At 44.4% G+C, this 17775-nt stretch overlaps 1 protein-coding gene across 4 annotated transcripts in view; it reads left to right on the top strand.

The window, feature by feature from the left end:
* Positions 1-17775, top strand: part of GPN1 (GPN-loop GTPase 1) — a 95526-nt gene that overhangs the window by 41759 nt on the left and 35992 nt on the right. For all 4 annotated transcript variants that reach the window (XR_012899290.2, XM_075916266.2, XM_075916265.2 and 1 more), the window contains exons 9-10: positions 3720-3866; positions 5944-6026. Coding sequence is in view for 3 of the 4 variants with exons in the window: in XM_075916266.2 (XP_075772381.1) it covers positions 3720-3866; positions 5944-6026 (230 nt within the window). In the remaining variant the exon portion in view is untranslated. The remainder of the gene's footprint in view (positions 1-3719; positions 3867-5943; positions 6027-17775) is intronic.

Raw genomic sequence — 17775 nt, 5'->3', positions numbered from 1 at the left:
ATGGAATCTTGTAAACAAATGCCTTTCTCTTGCCTAAATCCTTTCATTTATGAGTCTCCTATGCTGTAATGCACATCCTGTGGCAAAGCCTGTTGGTTCTGTTCATTGGCACTACTAAATTGTGCACTTGGCAGACACCAGTCAGCCTAAGGATGTGTTTCCATGCCTGTTGTATATACCAATGTATACTCTTAAAAGGGATGTTGTTAGCTTGAAGTCTAGTCCACTTTTACAAACATGAAAGTTATTTCAGGTGCTGTGTATTTCCAGGTGTTACTCTTACTTCTCTCTCTCTGTTGCCTTGGTGTATCTCTGCCTTGAATGCCAGCCTCACTTCCTCCCTGATCAACAAGCCATTGTCCTGAATGCTCACACTACATTCACCCCTGCTATGGAGGCCACCACTATGTATTACCTACTTGTAAATGTCAGGACTGCCTCTGGATCTTTTTTGTTTGTTTTAATTCAGCATTTCATTAGCTGCCTTCCAGTCATCTGACACCGAGGCTGATTTAAGGGTTAGGTTCTACACCACAGTAGTTCTTCAGTTTTGTAAGAACTTCAGAATACTTTGATAAATACCATGTGGTCCTAGTGACTCATTATTGTTTGTATCAATCTGTTCCCAAACCACCTTATAGAATCAAATGAAATAAAAATATTAAATGAATCAACATGTTCCATAGAATCGCTATGGATAGTAATTCCATGCTCCAATAATAAGAAATTAGCAGTAGGGATATATTACTTACCAGGACAGCGATACTGACCTAGAAATACTGAGGGAGATTAGAGAGGCTACCAAAATAAAGAACTCTATAATAATGGGGGATTTTAATTATCCCTATATTGACTGGATACATGTCACCTCAGAAAGAGAAGCAGAGAGAAAATTTCTCAATGGCTTAAATGACTGCTTCTTAGAGCTGCTGGTGCAGGAACCCGCAAGGGGGGAGAGGCAATTCTCGATTTAGTCCTGAGTGGAGCGTAGGATCAGGTCCAGGAGATAACCATTACAGGACCGGTTGGGAATAGTGACCATAATATAATAACATTTAACATTCCTGTGGTGGGAAGAACACCTCAGCAGTCCAGCACCCTGGCATTTAATTTAAAAAGGGGGATTTACACAAAAATGAGGAGGTTAGTTAAACAGAAATTAAAAGGCACAATGGCTAGAGCCAAATCCCTGCAAGCCGCATGGAAACTTTTTAAAGACACCATAATAGATGCCCAACTTAAATATATACCCCAAATTAAACATAGCAAGAGACCTAAAAAAGAGTCACCGTGGCTTAACCACCATGTAAAAGAAGCAGTGAGGGACAAAAAGGTAACTTTTAAGAAGTAAAAGTCCATTCCTAGTGAGATAAATAGAAAGGAACATAAACACTGTCAAATCAAGTGTAAAAATGTAATAAGAAAAGTAAAAAAAGATTTTGAGGAACAACTAGCCAAAAACTCAAAAAGAAATAACAAAATGTTTAAGTACATTAGAAGCAGGAAGCCTGCTGCTAAACCTGTGGGTCCCCTAGACGATTGAGATATAAAAGGAGCAATCAAGGATGATAAAGCCATTGCGGAGAAACTAAATGATTTCTTTGCTTCAGTCTTCACGGCTGAGGACATTGGGGAGATTCCCAAATCTGCACCGTCCTTTGTGGGTGATGAATCTGAGGAGCTGTCCTGGATTGAAGTGTCATTAGAGGAGGTTTTGGAACAAATAGAAAAACTTAATGTTAACAAATCTCCAGGACCAGCTGGCATTCATCCAAGGGTTCTAAAAGAACTCAAATGGGAAATTGCTGAACTATTATCTGTGGTTTGTAACCTATCCTTTAAATCGGCTTCCGTACCCAATGACAGGAAGGTAGCCAACATGATACCAATATTTAAAAAGGGCTCTAGAGGCGATCCTGGCAATTACAGATCGGTAAGCCTAACTTCAGTACCGGGCAAATTAGTCAAAACAATAGTAAAGAATACAATTGTGAAGCATGTACAAGAACATAATTTGTTGGACAAAAGCCAACATGGTTTCTGTAAAGGTAAATCATGTCTTACTAATCTACTAGTGATAGAAATGTAGCCGTGTTAGTCTGGTGTAGCTGAAACAAAAAACAGGACTATGTAGCACTTTAAAGACTAACAATATGGTTTATTAGGTGATGAGCTTTCGTGGGCCAGACCCACTTCCTCAGATCAAATAGTGGAAGAAAATTGTCACAACCATATATACCAAAGGATACAATTAAAAAAAAATGAACACATATGAAAAGGACAAATCAAATTTTAGAACAGAAGGGAGATTGGGGGGGGGGAGTAAATGTCTGTGAGCTAATGATATTAGAGGTGATAATTGGGGAAGCTATCTTTGTAATGAGTAAGATAATTAGAGTCTTTATTCAGACTTAGGCGTAAAGTGTCGAATTTAAGCATGAATGACAGTTCAGAGGATTCTCTTTCAAGTGTAGTCTTAAAAGGCCTTTGAAGCAGGATGCAAGTAATCAAGTCGTTGAGACAATGTCCTTTCTGGTTGAAATGGCAAGAAACTGTTTTTTTTTGTGATCCTGTCTAATATCTGTTTTGTGAGCATTGATCCTTTGGCGAAGTGTCTGAGACATTTGTCCAGTGTACATAGCAGATGGACACTTTCGGCACATGATAGCATAAATTATATTTCTGGATGCGCAGGAATATGTGTTCTTGATCTTATAACTCACTTGGTTAGGTCCAATAATGGTATCAGCAGAGTGAATATGTGGACAAAGCTGACAACTATTCTTCCACTATTTGATCTGAGGAAGTGGGTCTGGCCCACGAAAGCTCATCACCTAATAAACCATCTTGTTAGTCTTTAAAGTGCTACATAGTCCTGTTTTTTTGTTTAATCTACTAGAGTTCTTTGAAGGGGTTAACAAACATGCAGACAAGGGGGATCCAGTAGATATAGTATACTTAGATTTTCAGAAAGCCTTTGACCAAGGTCCCTCACCAAAGGCTCTTGTGTAAATTACATGGCCATGGGATAAGAGGGAAGGTCCTTTCTTGGATTGAGAACTGATTAAAAGACAGGAAACAAAGGGTAGGAATAAATGGTAAATTTTCAGAATGGAGAGGGGTAACTAGTGGTGTCCGGCCCCGAGTCCTCCGCCGCTTGCTCCCTATCTCCCTGGTCTGCTGGCCACCCCAGCAGACCAGGGAGACGGGGAGCAGCTTTTCTCGCCCCGGAGGAGGTGGGCGGCAGGACCAGGCGTCCCGCCGCTCCAGTCCTCCGGGGTGAGAAAAATCCCCGTTCGTAACTGCAGATCCGACGTAAGTCGGATCCGCGTAACTCGGGAACTGCCTGTACCCCCAATACATCAATTTCATACACACTGTCAGGGCCTCATTGACTTCAGTGGAACTGTATAAATCCTCCCATGTTGATCAAATTGCAGTAGCACTGCCTTAAACTATAAATCTGACCTTTTAAAATTGGAATACTATTGGGATTTGTGCGCTTTTCAAATTGAAACACCTGAACCGACACAAGAAAGCATGGAATATTTCCGACCAGAGAATGTTTTGGAAAGTTATGAGCATTTGAAAATGGAGATGGAAATAAATGTGTTTACTAACCTTTACTCTCCAGTACTGTCACTTGTCCTTGCTAACACAGAACCAACCAACCACCATTATCTCTGAAAACTGCCTTTTCCTTTCCTTATACATTCCAGACAGATATCATTGATCACAGTTTTGCAGTAGAGTGGATGCAGGATTTTGAGATCTTTCAAGATGCCTTGAATCAAGAGACAACATATGTTAGTAACCTTACCCGTTCCATGAGCCTGGTATTGGATGAGTTTTACAGCTCACTCAAGGTAAGCTTCCTGACCTGTTTCCTGCTGCCTATGCAGGAATCTCTCTTCACTGCTCTGGGCTGTGGGTCCCTTGTTGAGTCCTGCACCATGGGGTATAGAGGGCACTATTTCTCTGCATCATTCTTCAAAGAATAAGGACCAAATACTTTGGATTACTTTATTCTGCCTCCGAGGAAGAGGAGTCTACAAGCTGGCAGAGGGGTAATATAAAATTAAATTGCAAATAAATCACCAGAGAAAGCAAAGAATGAAGTAGAGGTGCTTTTTGGAGTGTCCCTGTGGGTGCTCCACTGTAGGTGTTTTGACACCCCTGTGCTTCTAATCGGAAGTCTTCGGCAGCAGTATTTCCCCCGGGTACTGGCACTGCTTGTGACTCAGTGAGCATTCTGACACGTGAGCACCATCAATCGTTGCCTCAGTTTCTTCTCAACTGCTCCTGGTTTGGTTGGTACAGAACAGCGCTCCATGATAGAAGTTGTTAGAGTTTATGTAGTTTTATTCATGGTTCTCTTTCTCTCTCCTCCTCTTCCCTATTAGTGTAAAAAAAGGGGGGGGATCACCGTTTTTATTCTATAGTTCTTATATAGTTAGGTTCACTGGGCTTCAAGAGATGCCTGGCCGGCAGAATGTCCATTCCAATCTTGGATGGGCATGCCTAGTGCATTAGATGCCTTACTAATAACCATTCACCAAAATCCTGCTACCACTGTAAGAAGCTCTTAGCCAGGTTACTCAAGACGCAAGCTCCAGCATAAGCTTCTTTCTATGGAAAACACTCAAAGACTGGCGTTGGAACCGCCTTCAACTACATTGCCCCTTTGTACATATCCAGCGGCAATATCAGACCAGGGTTCGGCACCGAGGGACGAGCCCTCCAAAAAAAGGTGAAGAGAAAGCATTCTTTACCTCCTGCTGACAGACCTACAAAGAAGACATCCCTGCAGCACAAGCCCTTTTCATCCAGGGCTAAAGCCTCTAGGGAAGTGCAGGTATCGGGGAAGTCCAGCACGGACAAGCCCCGAGGGGCAGGCTCATCTAAGGATGCATGCCCTCTGGTACAGAAGGCCTTGGTTCTGATGAAGCTGGCACCCAGGACGCTATCACAACCTATGGTGAAGGGGTGACCGCATCCGACTTTGATAACTCCTACAAAGTACCAAGAGCCTCCTGGCACCATAGACATCCGAGGCGCGTGAAGACTTGATACCAAGACCATTGACCACTCAGTGAAATTTAGTGGTATGTCAATACTAGGCACGCTGCTCTTCAATACCAACACAACACCATTATCAGTGGGGCATAGCAGATTAGCCACTCCTGCAAGATCGGTACCTCACTTCTCTAGTGACAGTGAGGATGAGCAAGATGTACAGTTCTGTGTTCAAGATACCCTCAGCGTGTAGACTCACAGGCGGTCTTGTCCTCTTCTTATAGTTTATCAATAAAAAAGTCATCTGAAAATGGTTTTACATATATTTTGCAAGGAGAACAGAGTAATTCACAATTCTAATTAGCAGGGATGCAGAGGAGTATGATTTCCCGCCAAGGAGGTCTAGCCTTTTCAGTTTTTGTCGTATGGGATCGACTTCAGTTGTGCTTTTCCTCGTTATTTGCCACATCAACCACCAGAGTTCCGTGGGATGTGAAAAGAGAAACTTGGCACACATCTTCTATTACACTTTTTTTACTGTGATACAGCTAAACATTATGAATTTAAAGTTACGATGTTGTCACGTTATCTTTAATGTTTATGCTATGAAAATGCTTGAGTCCCATGAGAACTGGGATAAATGGAGCTATATTGTGCAGGGCACTACATACATATATAGAAAGGATCTAGTCTTTGCCTCAAAGAACTTAAAGACGACAATAAGTGGGCATAACAGAGTGAGTAAGGAAGAGATGATGAATGTAACAGACACAGGAATGTAGGCTGTATACCATCCTGATAGTTCTGGGTCATTTAAAGGATGGGTCATTTCCGCAGTCATAGCAATGCAAAACTATCTCCAGAATTCCTTTCCCATAAAGTTTATTTAGAACCCCTTATATGAACAGTTTCTCGTTTCTTTTTCAGGTTGTTGGTGTTTCTGCTGTACTGGGTACAGGACTGGATGAATTTTTTGTGCAAGTCTCTGAAGCTGTAGGTGAATATGAGAGGTGAGATGGTGATTTTCAGTGAGAGGAGAAGGTGTCCTTGAGCTAAAGAATGCTATTCAACTACCCGTTCGTGTGCTTGTTGCTTTGTTTGAATGCGTGCTGGTCTTTTGCAGCTCATTTGGCCAAGAGCAATGGTCCCTGAACTGTGGGGAAAGCCCTCGTAGTATGGTCCAGAAGAATGTTGAGTAAGGCGTGGTATGGCTGGGCCAGCCCTCATAGGAGGTGGTGAGAATGTGCTGCACAGTCCCTCCCCCCGCCAGCCCCAAACGCTGCTCTGCTCCTGACCATGGCAGTGGCCCTGACTCTTAACCACAGAGAGGGTAGGGGGAGGGTGTGACCAAAAAGTTTGCAGTCCACTGGTTTTATTTGTTATAAAACACCTATCGTGTGTGTGCTAGAGTACAAAAATAAGACATTCAAAATGCACAAACTGTCCAGCCATTAATTTCAAAATGGTAATTGCTCAGTAGAAAAAAACAACTCCAGAATAGAGAACCCATTCAAGCCACCTCATTCTTGGAAGCCTCAGAATAGACTAGGTTTGCATTGTGTCCAGAAAGCACACATCAGGGCACTGGCAGACTCAGATATTGAGCAAATTCAAGGACCCTTCACAGGAACATCCTGCCAGAAGTTCTCTCCTCTTCAGACTGATGAAGTTCCAGTTGAAGCCTCGCTGAGATTGAAGTTGTGCCTCTTCTCTCATGGAATACTGTCAGACTGTCTGGTTGCTTTGTAAGGTTGAACTCAATACCAGGGGTCTAAGACTCAGTGCCAGTCCTCACATGCCAGCAACCACATGCTGGCCAGATCGTGGAACTGCTTAGGCTGTAGATGGCTCACAAGCCTTGTGTTTGAAACCCCTGCTCAACACATTGAACTCCCTAAAAAGAGTCCTAAAAAGAGTCATCGTGGCTTCACCACCATGTAAAAGAAGCAGTGAGGGACAAAACGGCATCTTTCAAGAAGCGGAAGTCCTATCCTAGTGAGATAAATAAAAAAGAAGATAAACACTGTCAAATCAAGTGTAAAAATGTAATAAGAAAAGCAAAAAAAGATTTTGAGGAACAGCTAGTCAAAAACTCAAAAAGAAATAACAACATGTTTTTTAAGTACATTAGAAGCAGGAAGCCTGCTAAAAAACCTGTGGGTCCCCTAGATGATCGAGCTATAAAAGGAGCAATCAAGGACGATAAAGCTATTGCGGAGAAACTAAATGATTTCTTTGCTTCAGTCTTCACGGCTGAGGACGTTGGGGAGATTCCTCAATCTGCACCGTCCTTTGTGGGTGATGAATCTGAGGAACTGTCCCGGATTGAAGTGTCATTAGAGGAGGTTTTGGAACAAATAGAAAAACTTAATGTTAACAAATCTCCGGGACCGGATGGCATTCATCCAAGGGTTCTAAAAGAACTCAAATGGGAAATTGCTGAGCTATTATCTGTAGTTTGTAACCTATCCTTTAAATCGTCTTCTGTACCTAATGACTGGAAGGTAGCCAACGTGACACCAATATTTAAAAAGGGCTCTAGAGGCGATCCTGGCAATTACAGACTGGTAAGTCTAACTTCAGTACCGGGCAAATTAGTCGAAACAATAGTAAAGAATAAAATTGTGAAGCATGTAGAAGAGCATAATTTATTGGACAAAAGTCAACATGGTTTCTGTAAAGGGAAATCCTGTCTTACCAATCTGTTAGAGTTCTTTGAAGGGGTTAACAAACATGCAGACAAGGGGGATCCAGTAGACATAGTATACTTGGATTTTCAGAAAGCCTTTGACAAGGTCCCTCACCAAAGGCTCTTGTGTAAATTACATGGCCATGGGATAAGAGGGAAGGTCCTTTCTTGGATTGAGAACTGGTTAAAAGACAGGAAACAAAGGGTAGGAATAAATGGTAAATTTTCAGATTGGAGAGGGGTAACTAGTGGTGTACCTCAAGGGTCAGTCCTGGGACCAATCCTTTTCAACGTATTCATAAATGATCTAGAGAAGGGGGTAAGCAGTGAGGTGGTAAAGTTTGCAGATGATACAAAACTGTTTAGGATAGTCAAGACAGAAGCAGACTGTGAGGGACTCCAAGAAGATCTCACCAAACTGAGTGATTGGGCAACAAAATGGCAAATGAAATTTAATGTGGATAAATGCAAAAGTTATGCACATTGGAAAAAATAACCCCAACTATACATACAGTATGATGGGGGCTAATTTGGCTACAACAAATCAGGAAAGAGATCTTGGAGTTATCGTGGATAGTTCTCTGAAAACTTCCACACAGTGTGCACCAGCTGTCAAAAAGGCAAATAGGATGCGAGGAATTATTAGGAAAGGGATAGAAAATAAGACCCAGAACATCTTACTGCCCCTGTATAAAACTATGGCACGCCCACATCTTGAATACTGTGTACAGATGTGGTCTCCTCATCTCAAAAAGGTATTTTGGCCTTGGAAAGGGTTCACAAAAGGACAACTAAAATGATTTGGAGTTTGGAATGGGTCCCATATGAGGAGAGGTTAAAGCGACTAGGACTCTTCAGTTAGAAAAGAGGAGACTGAGGGGGGATATGATAGAGGTATATAAAATCATGAGTGGTGTGGAGAGATTGAATAAAGAAAAGTTGTTATTTATTAGTTCCTATAATAGAAGAAGTAGAGGACACCCAATGAAATTAAAGGGTAGCAAGTTTAAAACTAATAAAAGAAAGTTGTTCTTCACACAGTGCGTAGTCAACTTGTGGAACTCCTTGCCAGAGGAGGCTGTGAAGGTTAGGACTATAACAGAGTTTAAAGAGAAGCTAGATAATTTCATGGTGGTTAGGTCCATTAAAGGCTATTAGCCAGGGGATAGAAATGGTGTCCCTGGCCTCTGTCTGTCAGAGGCTGGAGCTGGATGGCGCAAGACCAACTGCTTGATCATTGTCTTCGGTCCACCCCCTCTGGGGCACCTGGTGCTGGCCACTGTCGGCAGACAGACTACTGGGCTAGATGGACCTTTGGTCTGACCCAGTACGGCCATTCTTATCTTATGTTTTTAGTAGACTAGCCAGCTGGAACCCTCAGGCGGGGAGCAGCACCAAGCCTCTCAAAGCATCTGTGCCTCTCTGTGCTGCGTGCCTGGAGGGGGATGTATTTGCACCCCTAGCACAATCTCTCCATTCCTATTGGCCAATGAGTGGGAGATTATGATGGGAGCAGAGGCAGTGTACGAAGCTCCCCACCCCTTTGGGTGCAAAGCGCAGAGAAGTACACAGAGCGGGCAGATGCTTTGAGCGATCTGGGTCTGTGGCAGACAGGGATCCTGCCTGAATGACCCAATAGGCTACTGGCTGGGAGATGCCTAGGTAAGCATCTCTCAGCGAGAGTCTGCCTCTGGCACCCCACTCCCTTCTGCATCCCAACTCCCAAAAAGCTTGGAAAACTAAGTCCTGCATCTCTCTCTCTTTATTGGGTAAGATGCAAGAAGTGTTCTAAGCTAATGAGCACTGCCAAGAATTAGCCCTTCTAATCAGGCTCCTGAATTCCAAACCTGTGAGACACTTGTCTTTCTCCAACCCTGGTTGTCACCTACCATGCCACACTGGAACCTTTATGGAGTATTATCAAACTACTACAACCCATATTCAATAGAACACTCCACTGCTGCAGTACACCTTTTAGGGTCTAGAGGTCCTACACGTACCTTTTAAAACGTGTGGAATACCTCATCCAATACATTTTAAATGCCCCAATAACAGCTATGTGGATGAAACCAGAGAAGCACTATGTTCTTAAATTAACTTTTACAGGAAAATCATAAGCCAACACCTTATCACCTGTGGGTGAACGTTTTTCACAAAATAATCACTTTATATCTGACCTAACGGATGTTAACATTATTAGATGTAGCATTATTAGAATCATAGGAGACTGAGTCCAATCCCCTTGTTAAAAACAGGACCATTCCCAACTAAATCATCCCAGACAGGGCTTTATCAAGCTCGGACTTAAAAACTTCTAGGGATGGAGATGCCATCATCCCTAGGTAGCCCATCCCAGTGCTTCACCATCCTCTAGTGAAATAGTTTTTCCTAATATCCAACCTAGATCTTCCCATTGCAACTTGAGACCATTGCTTCTCATTCTGTCATGTTACCATTGAGAGCAGCTTCTCAACATCATCTCTTGAACCCCCCTTCAGATAGTTGAAGGCTATTAAATCCCCCCTCCCTCTTCTCTTCTGTAAGCTAAATAAGACCAAATCCATCAGTCTCTCTCCTCATGTGCTCCAGCCCCCTAATCATTTTTGTTGCCCTCTGCTGGACACTTTCCCCTGTGACTACATCCTTCTGTAATGGAGGCTCCAGAATTGGGCGCATTACTTCAGATGTGGCCTCACCAGTGCTGAATAAAGGGGAATAATCACTTCTCTTAATCTGCAATGCTCCTCAATATGCTGTTAGTCTTCTTGGCTACAAGGGCACACTGTTGACTCCTATCCAGCATCTCATTCTCGGTAATCCTCAGGTCTTTTTCTGATGAACTGCTATTTAGCCAGTTGGTCCCAAGCCTGTGGCAGTGCTTGGGATTCTTCCATCCCAAGGGCAGGACTCTGTACTTGTCCTTGTTGAACTTGATCAGATTTCTTTTGGCCTAATCCTCAAATTTATCTAGGTGAGGGGTGGGCAAGATACCTTTCGCCGGTTAGATCCAGCCTGCCAAGCCACTGGGTCTGGCCTGCGGACACCTTGCTGGGACCCTCAGGCACACAGCAGCCACTGTTTTAGGCAGAGGGCTGTTCCGTGTGCCTTTGCTTTGGAAGGAGGGGGAGGCTTCATATGATCTTCCTGCCCCCATGCCCAATCCTCAACTCCTATTGGCTGGAAACAACCAGCCAATAGGAGCTGAGAGAATGGCCTGGGGGAAATGGGGTCAGCACAAGCCTCTCCCTCTCCTGAAGCTGAGCGCCACATGGAGGGAACAGCCTGCAGTTTTAAGAGATCTGGCAGGGACCCCAGCCTGCCTTGGGGGTGCAGTAGGGCTGCTGGCCATGAAACCGTTACGTAAGTGCCTCCCAGTCCAAGCCTGCCTCTGGTACCCCTACCCCTCCCGCACCCCAACTCCTTTCCCCAGGTCACAACTCTGCACCCCCCTGCCCCGGGTCACAACTCCCTCCCAGACTCTGTTCCCCTTCCTACACCTCTCTTCCAGGCCAGAATCCTCTCCTGCACCATACCCCCTCCCTGACCCTACACCCCAATCTTCTGACCCAGACCCCATCCCCCTCCTTCACCCAAACTCTCTGACCTCACACTGTCGCCTGCACTCTAGTTCCTTAGGGTACAGAAGGGCACACAGGCTAACTCCATCCTAGTCCTCGTACCAGTATCTTAGATGCCTATATACAAATGCGAGAAGTATGGGTAATAAGCAGGAAGAACTGGAAGTGCTAATAAATAAGTACAATTATGACATTGTTGGTATCACAGAAACTTGGTGGGATAATACACACGATTGGAATGTTTGTATGGAAGGGTACAGCTTGCTCAAGAAGGATAGATGGGAAAATGGGAGGAGGTGTTGCCTTATGTATTAAAATTGAACACACTTGGAGTGAGGTGGAGATGGACATAGGAGACAGAAGTGTTGAGAGTCTCTGGGTTAGACTATAAAAGGGATTAAAAACAAGTGTGATGTCATGCTAGGAGTCTACTACAGGCCACCTACCCAGGTGGAAGAAGTGGATGAGGCTTTTTAAAACAGCTAACAATATCATCCAAAGCCCAAGATTTGGTGGTGATGGGGGACTTCAACTAGCCAGATATATGTTGGGAAAATAACACAGTGGGGCACAGCTTATCCAATAAGTTCTTGGACAGCATTGGAGACAACTTTTTATTTCAGAAGGTTGAAAAAGCTACCGGGGGGAAGCTGTTCTAGATTTGATCCTAACAAATAGGGAGGAACTGGTTGAGAATTTGAAAGTGAAAGGCAGCTGAGGTGAAAGTGATCATGAAATCATAGAGCTCATAATTCTAAAGAAGGATAGAAGGGAGAACAGCAAAATAGAGACAATGGATTTCGGGAAGGCGGATTTTGGTAAGCTCAGAGAGCTGATAGGTAAGGTTCCATGGGAATCCAGACTGAGGGGGGAAAAACAGCTGAGAAGAGTAGGCAGTTTTTCAAAGGGACATTAAGGACCCAAAAGCAAGCTATTCCGCTGTGTCGGTAAAATAGAAAATATGGTAAAAGACCACGAGATCTTGGCTTAACCACGAGATCTTGTATGATCTAAAAATAAAAAAGGAGTCCTATAAAAAAATGGAAAGTAGGACAAATTACAAAGGAAGAATATAGGCAAACAACACAGGAATGCAGGGGCATGATTAGAAAGGCCAAGGCACAAAATGAGCTCAAACTAGCTATGGGACTAAAGGGAAACAAGAAGACTTTTTATGAATATATTAGAAGCAAGAGGAAGACCAGGGACAGAGTAGGCCCACTGGTCAGTGAGGAGAGAGAAACAGTAACAGGAAACTTGGAAATGGCAGAGATGCTTAATGACTTCTTTGTTTCAGTCTTCACTGAGAAGTCTGAAGGAATGCGTAACATAGTGAATGCTAGTGGGAAGGGGGAAGGTTTAGAAGATAAAATAAAAAAAGAACAAGTTAAAAATCACCTACAAAAGTTCGATGCCTGCAAGTCACCAGGGCCTGATGAAATGCATCCTAGAATACTCAAGGAGCTGATAGAGGAGGTATTTGAGCCTCTAGCTATCATCTTTGGAAAATCATGGGAGACAGGAGAGATTCCAGAAGACTGGAAAAGGGCAAATATAGTGTCCATTTATAAAAAGGGAAACAAGAACAACCCAGGAAACTACAGACCAGTTAGTTTAACTTCTGTGCCAGGGAAGATAATGAAGCAGGTAATTAAGGAAATTATCTGTAATCACTTGGAAGGTGTCAAAGTGCTAGGGAACAGCCAGCATGGATTTGTAAAGAACAAATCATGTCAAACCAATCTGAGAGCCTTGTGGATAAGGGAGAAGCGGTGGATGTGGTATACCTAGACTTTAGTAAGGCATTTGATACAGTCTTGCATGATATTCTTATGAATAAACTAGGCAAATACCACTTACATGGGGCTACTATAAGGTGGGTGCATAACTGGCTGGATAACCGTATTCAGAGAGTAGTTATTAATGGTTCACAATCGTGCTGGAAAGGTATAACAAGTGTGGTTCCGCAGGGGTCTGTTTTGGGACAGGCTCTGTTCAATATCTTCATCAACAATTTAGATATTGGCATAGAAAGTACTCTTATTAAGTTTGCAGATGATACCAAGCTGGGACGGGTTGCGACTAATCTGGAGGGATAAGGTCATAATTCAAAATGATCTGGACAAATTGGAGAAATGGTCTGAGGTAAACAGGATGAAGTTTAATAAAGACAAATGCAAAGTGCTCCACTTAGGAAGGAACAATCAGTTTCACACATACAGAATGGGAAGCGACTGTCTAGGAAGGAGTATGGCAGAAAGGGATCTCGGGGTTATAGTGGACCACAAGCTGAATATGAGTCAGCAGTGTGATGCTGTTGCAAAAAAAGCAAACATGATTCTGGGATGCATTAACAGGTGTGTTCTGTGCAAGACACGAGAAGTCATTCTTCCGCTCTACTCTGCACTAGTTAGGCCTCAGTTGGAGTATTGTGTCCAGTTCTGGGCACTGCATTTCAAGAAGGATGTGGAGAAATTGGAGAGGGCCCAGAGAAAAGCCACAAGAATGATTAAAGGTCTAGAGAACATGCCCTATGAAGGAAGGCTGAAAGAATTGGGTTTGTTTAGTTTAGAAAAGAGAAGATTGAGAGGGTACATGATAGCCGTTTTCAGGTATCTAAAAGGGTGTCATAAGGAGGGAGAAAACTTGTTCATCTTGGCTTCTGAGGCTAGAACAAGAAGCAATGGGCTTAAACTGCAGCAAGGGAGGTTTAGGCTGGACATTAAGAAAAAGTTTCTTACTGTCAGGGTAGTCAAACACTGGAATAAATTGCCCAGGGATGTTGTGGAATCCCCATCTCTGGAGATATTTAAGAGTAGGTTAGATAAATGTCTATTAGAGATGGTCTAGACAGTACTGGGTCCTGCCATGAGGGCAGGGGACTGGACTCGATGACCTTTCAAGGTCCGTTCCAGTGCTAGTATTCTATGATTCTATTCCTCCATAGAACAGTACTGCCCATGACCATTTTGCAAAATCTTGTAATGACCCTGCCCCCCAGTAAAAATTATTGCCCACCCTTGGTCTAGGTCACTCTGGACCCTAACCCTACTTTCCAGTGTAGCTACCTCTCCCGCTAGCTTTGCGTAATCTGCAAACTTAATGAGGGTGCAGTCTATTTCCTCATACATGTAATTAATCAAGATGTTGAACAAAACCACCTCCAGAACCGACCCTTAGGGCACTCCACTTGATACTGACTGCCAACCAGACATCGAGCTGTTGATCACTACTCATTGAGCCTGATTATCTAGCTAGCTTTCTATCTACCTTGCAGTCCAATTATACAATCCATACTACTGTGCTAGAAACCAAAATGTAGACACTGTGTAGATTCAAGCAAGAGGGTTTATTACACACAGTGCTGGCGTAGTGCCACCTTGCCACTTGGGCTCAGCAAACACTGCCAAGAAAATAATTACAATAGACTATATTGTAATTACAATAGACTGATGGGCAGAGAGAAACAATGGGGCGGGGAGTTCCTGAGCCCCTGGATAGGTTCTAGCAGCAAGGTATTATGATCCAGTGAGCCAATAGTCTAAAAGATTAGATAATAGTTTTGCCCATGTCTCAGGTTAACCCAACTGCTAAATGGAAGTATATGCCCCAACCCCTCCCACCAAGAGTTGCAATCCATAGCTACGTTCTGGTCGGGATCCAGAGAAGTGATGACGGTGCTTTTCCCAACAGGTGCGGGGTATGGTTCATAGGTGCTTGTGTAGGGGTATAAAGCAAAAACAAAACTGAGTGAGGTACGCAGCAAGCAATTGTTTATAATATGCCTTTAGTAAATTTTCAAATTGGGCTTATTAAAGGGGGGAGGTGCTATCTCTAGTTCCTTGGCAGCAATTCGTGGTCGGCCTTGAGAAGGCAGCTCTTGTCTCTTTCCCATGCAGACTGTGAGGCACCTTGCAGGGCCGTAACCTTGAGTGTGTGTGTGTGAAATTCATGATAGTGGTACGCAATTATTGCTTTCCATTTGGTGTTGTGCTGCCTAGCTTATAAACAGACAGGACTCCTTTCCTGTGTTCGTTCTGTTTTCCCAAAGCTTTCTGTTACTGTTTGGCTCACCAGGGCCTTGTGTCTTGGTTCGACTGTATAGCAAGGCCTCTTTGAAGGCTTAACCGGAGACCATAGCCTACCTATATATTAATGGGCTACCAGCTATCCCCACAGTGGGTTAAAAACCTGTTCCTACATACTGTAACTTGGTGCCAAGAATACTGTAGGAGACCATATCAAAAGCCTTGCTAAAATCAAGATATATCCTGTCCACTGCCTTCCCCATGTCCACAGAGCCAGTTACCTTGTCATAGAAGGCAGTCAGGCTAGTCAGACATGACTTTCCCTTGTTGAATCCACGTAGACTGTTCCCAATCACTCTCCTCTCTTCCAAGTGCTTCAAAATGGATTCCTTGATATTCCCTCCATGATTTTTCAAGGGCCCAAAGTGAGTCTGACCGATCGATAGGTCCCCAGATTGTCCTTTTTGCTCTTTTAAAAAGATGGGCACTACATTTGCCTTTTTCCAATTATCTGGAATCTCCCCAGATAGTTTTCAAAGATAATGGTCAACGGCTCTGCAGTCACATCAGCCAACTCCCTCAGCACTCTCGGATGCATTGTATCTTGCCCTGTGAATGTGTGTATGTCTAGCCTTTCTGAATACTTGTTAACCTGTTCTTTCTCCTCTGAGGGCTGCCCACCTCCTTCCCATAATATGCTGTCTAGTGCAGAAGTCTGGGAGCTGACCTCTGTGAAGATGGGGGGGGGGGGGGGAAGCATTGAGTACTTCAGTTTTACCCACATCATCTGTCTTTGCTTTGTGAAATGTGTTCACCCTAAGGAAACCTGCACAAGCCTTTCAAAAGATGGATCTGGGAGCTTAAATTCATCAGTTAAAAAAAAAATCATTGTCTTAAGGACAATATTACAGTGTATATTACAGGGTATATTACAGTGTGTAATCCACTAACCCCCTCGGGTCACTTCACCGTTATTGGTCCCTTTAGGCTAGTCTACACTAGCTCCATGAGAGGCAGAAGCTATGTCAACAGAAGAGCATCTCCTGTCAATATAGTGCCAGTTGTGGACATCACCTACGTCACAATAACTTGCATTACTCAGGAGTGTGAAAAAAGCTTCCACCCCCTGAAGTGATTCAAGTTATAGCAACATAAGCGGTAGCATAGACCTGCCCTTAGAACAGGGGTGGGCAAAAGGGCCTCTGCGGATCGGATCAAGCCTGCCAAATGGGTTCATCTGGCCTGCGGAGGTCATGCTGCTCCCCCACCCCATGGCCAATCAGGGCCTAGGGACAGGGGAGTGTGCAGTGCTTAGAGTAAACCTTGGCAGTTAACCCTAAGCATTGCGTGCCGGAGGGTAGGAAGTGAGAGACTTCGTGCTCCCCCTTCACCCAGGCCAGTCAGGGCCTACGGGGAGGGGGGTGGTGGGGAGGGAGCATGCAAAGTCTGGCCTGCCCTGCCCTGCCCTGCCCTGCCCTGCAAGGGATCACCACGCTTAGTCACCTGCCAGCTGAGCAGTAGTTGGCGGTTGACTCTTAAGTGCAGAGCCCCTGGCAGGGCAGGAGAAAACTTCAGGTGCTCCCGCTTCCCAGGCCAGTCGGGGCCTGGGCATTGGGAGAAGCACATGAAGTCCCCTGCCCTGCCCTGCCCTGCCCTGCCCTGCCCTGCCCTGCAACGAGTGTGCGGTGCTTAGAAGTGCTATGTGTTACTTGCAGGATGGGGGCAGGGTGGGAGGAGACTTTGTATAGTCCCCTCGCCCCCTGGCCCTGATTGGTCGGGGGAGAGCTCATGAAATTTCCTTCTGTCCTGGAAGGGGTTCTGCACTTAGTCAACTGCTAGCTGCTGCTCAGCTGGTGGGTGACTAAGCACAGTGCTCCCTTGCAGGGCAGGGCAGACTTCTCATGCTTCCCCCGCCCCCAGGTGCTGATTGATCCCTCTGGGGGCAGTAGGGGTGTGCACAAAGTCATCTCCCACCACCAGGAGAGGTGGGGGCAAAGACTTCCCATGCTCCCCTGCCCACAGACCAGTCAGTCTGTGGGTGGGGAAGAACGGAAGTGTCCTGGCCTTGCCCCTTCCACCTGAGGCCCTGCTCCTTCTGGGACTGTCTGGGGTCCAAATTTAGTACCCACCCCTCCCTTATAATAGGCAGTAATTGCTTATGCTAAATGATCTATTTGACTTTGTATTTAGCTGTGACGCTCCCAGTAACTTTCCCTGACTTGTAGAAGAGCTCTGTTGTTCAAAAACTTCTGTCTCACCATCAGAATTGATCCAATAAAAGGTATTTCCTCACTCACATTGTTCTCTAATATCCTGGAACCGACATGGCTACTCCAACACTGTGCACAATGTCATCCTCACTAATTCTGGCAGTTTACCTCACTATAGTAGCCTTATCTCAGTCATCTCTGAGTTGAATCTCTGCCGGCTTGCCTCTGTGAGAGAAAGCTGCAGTTTTTGTCGT

Source organism: Pelodiscus sinensis, chromosome 3 (assembly GCF_052426305.1).
Source record: "Pelodiscus sinensis isolate ZL-2025 chromosome 3, ASM5242630v1, whole genome shotgun sequence".
NCBI classification, from domain to species: Eukaryota; Metazoa; Chordata; order Testudines; family Trionychidae; genus Pelodiscus; species Pelodiscus sinensis.
The sequence above is the reverse complement of the archived record's forward strand: the minus strand, read 5'-3'. Positions and strand labels throughout refer to the sequence as shown.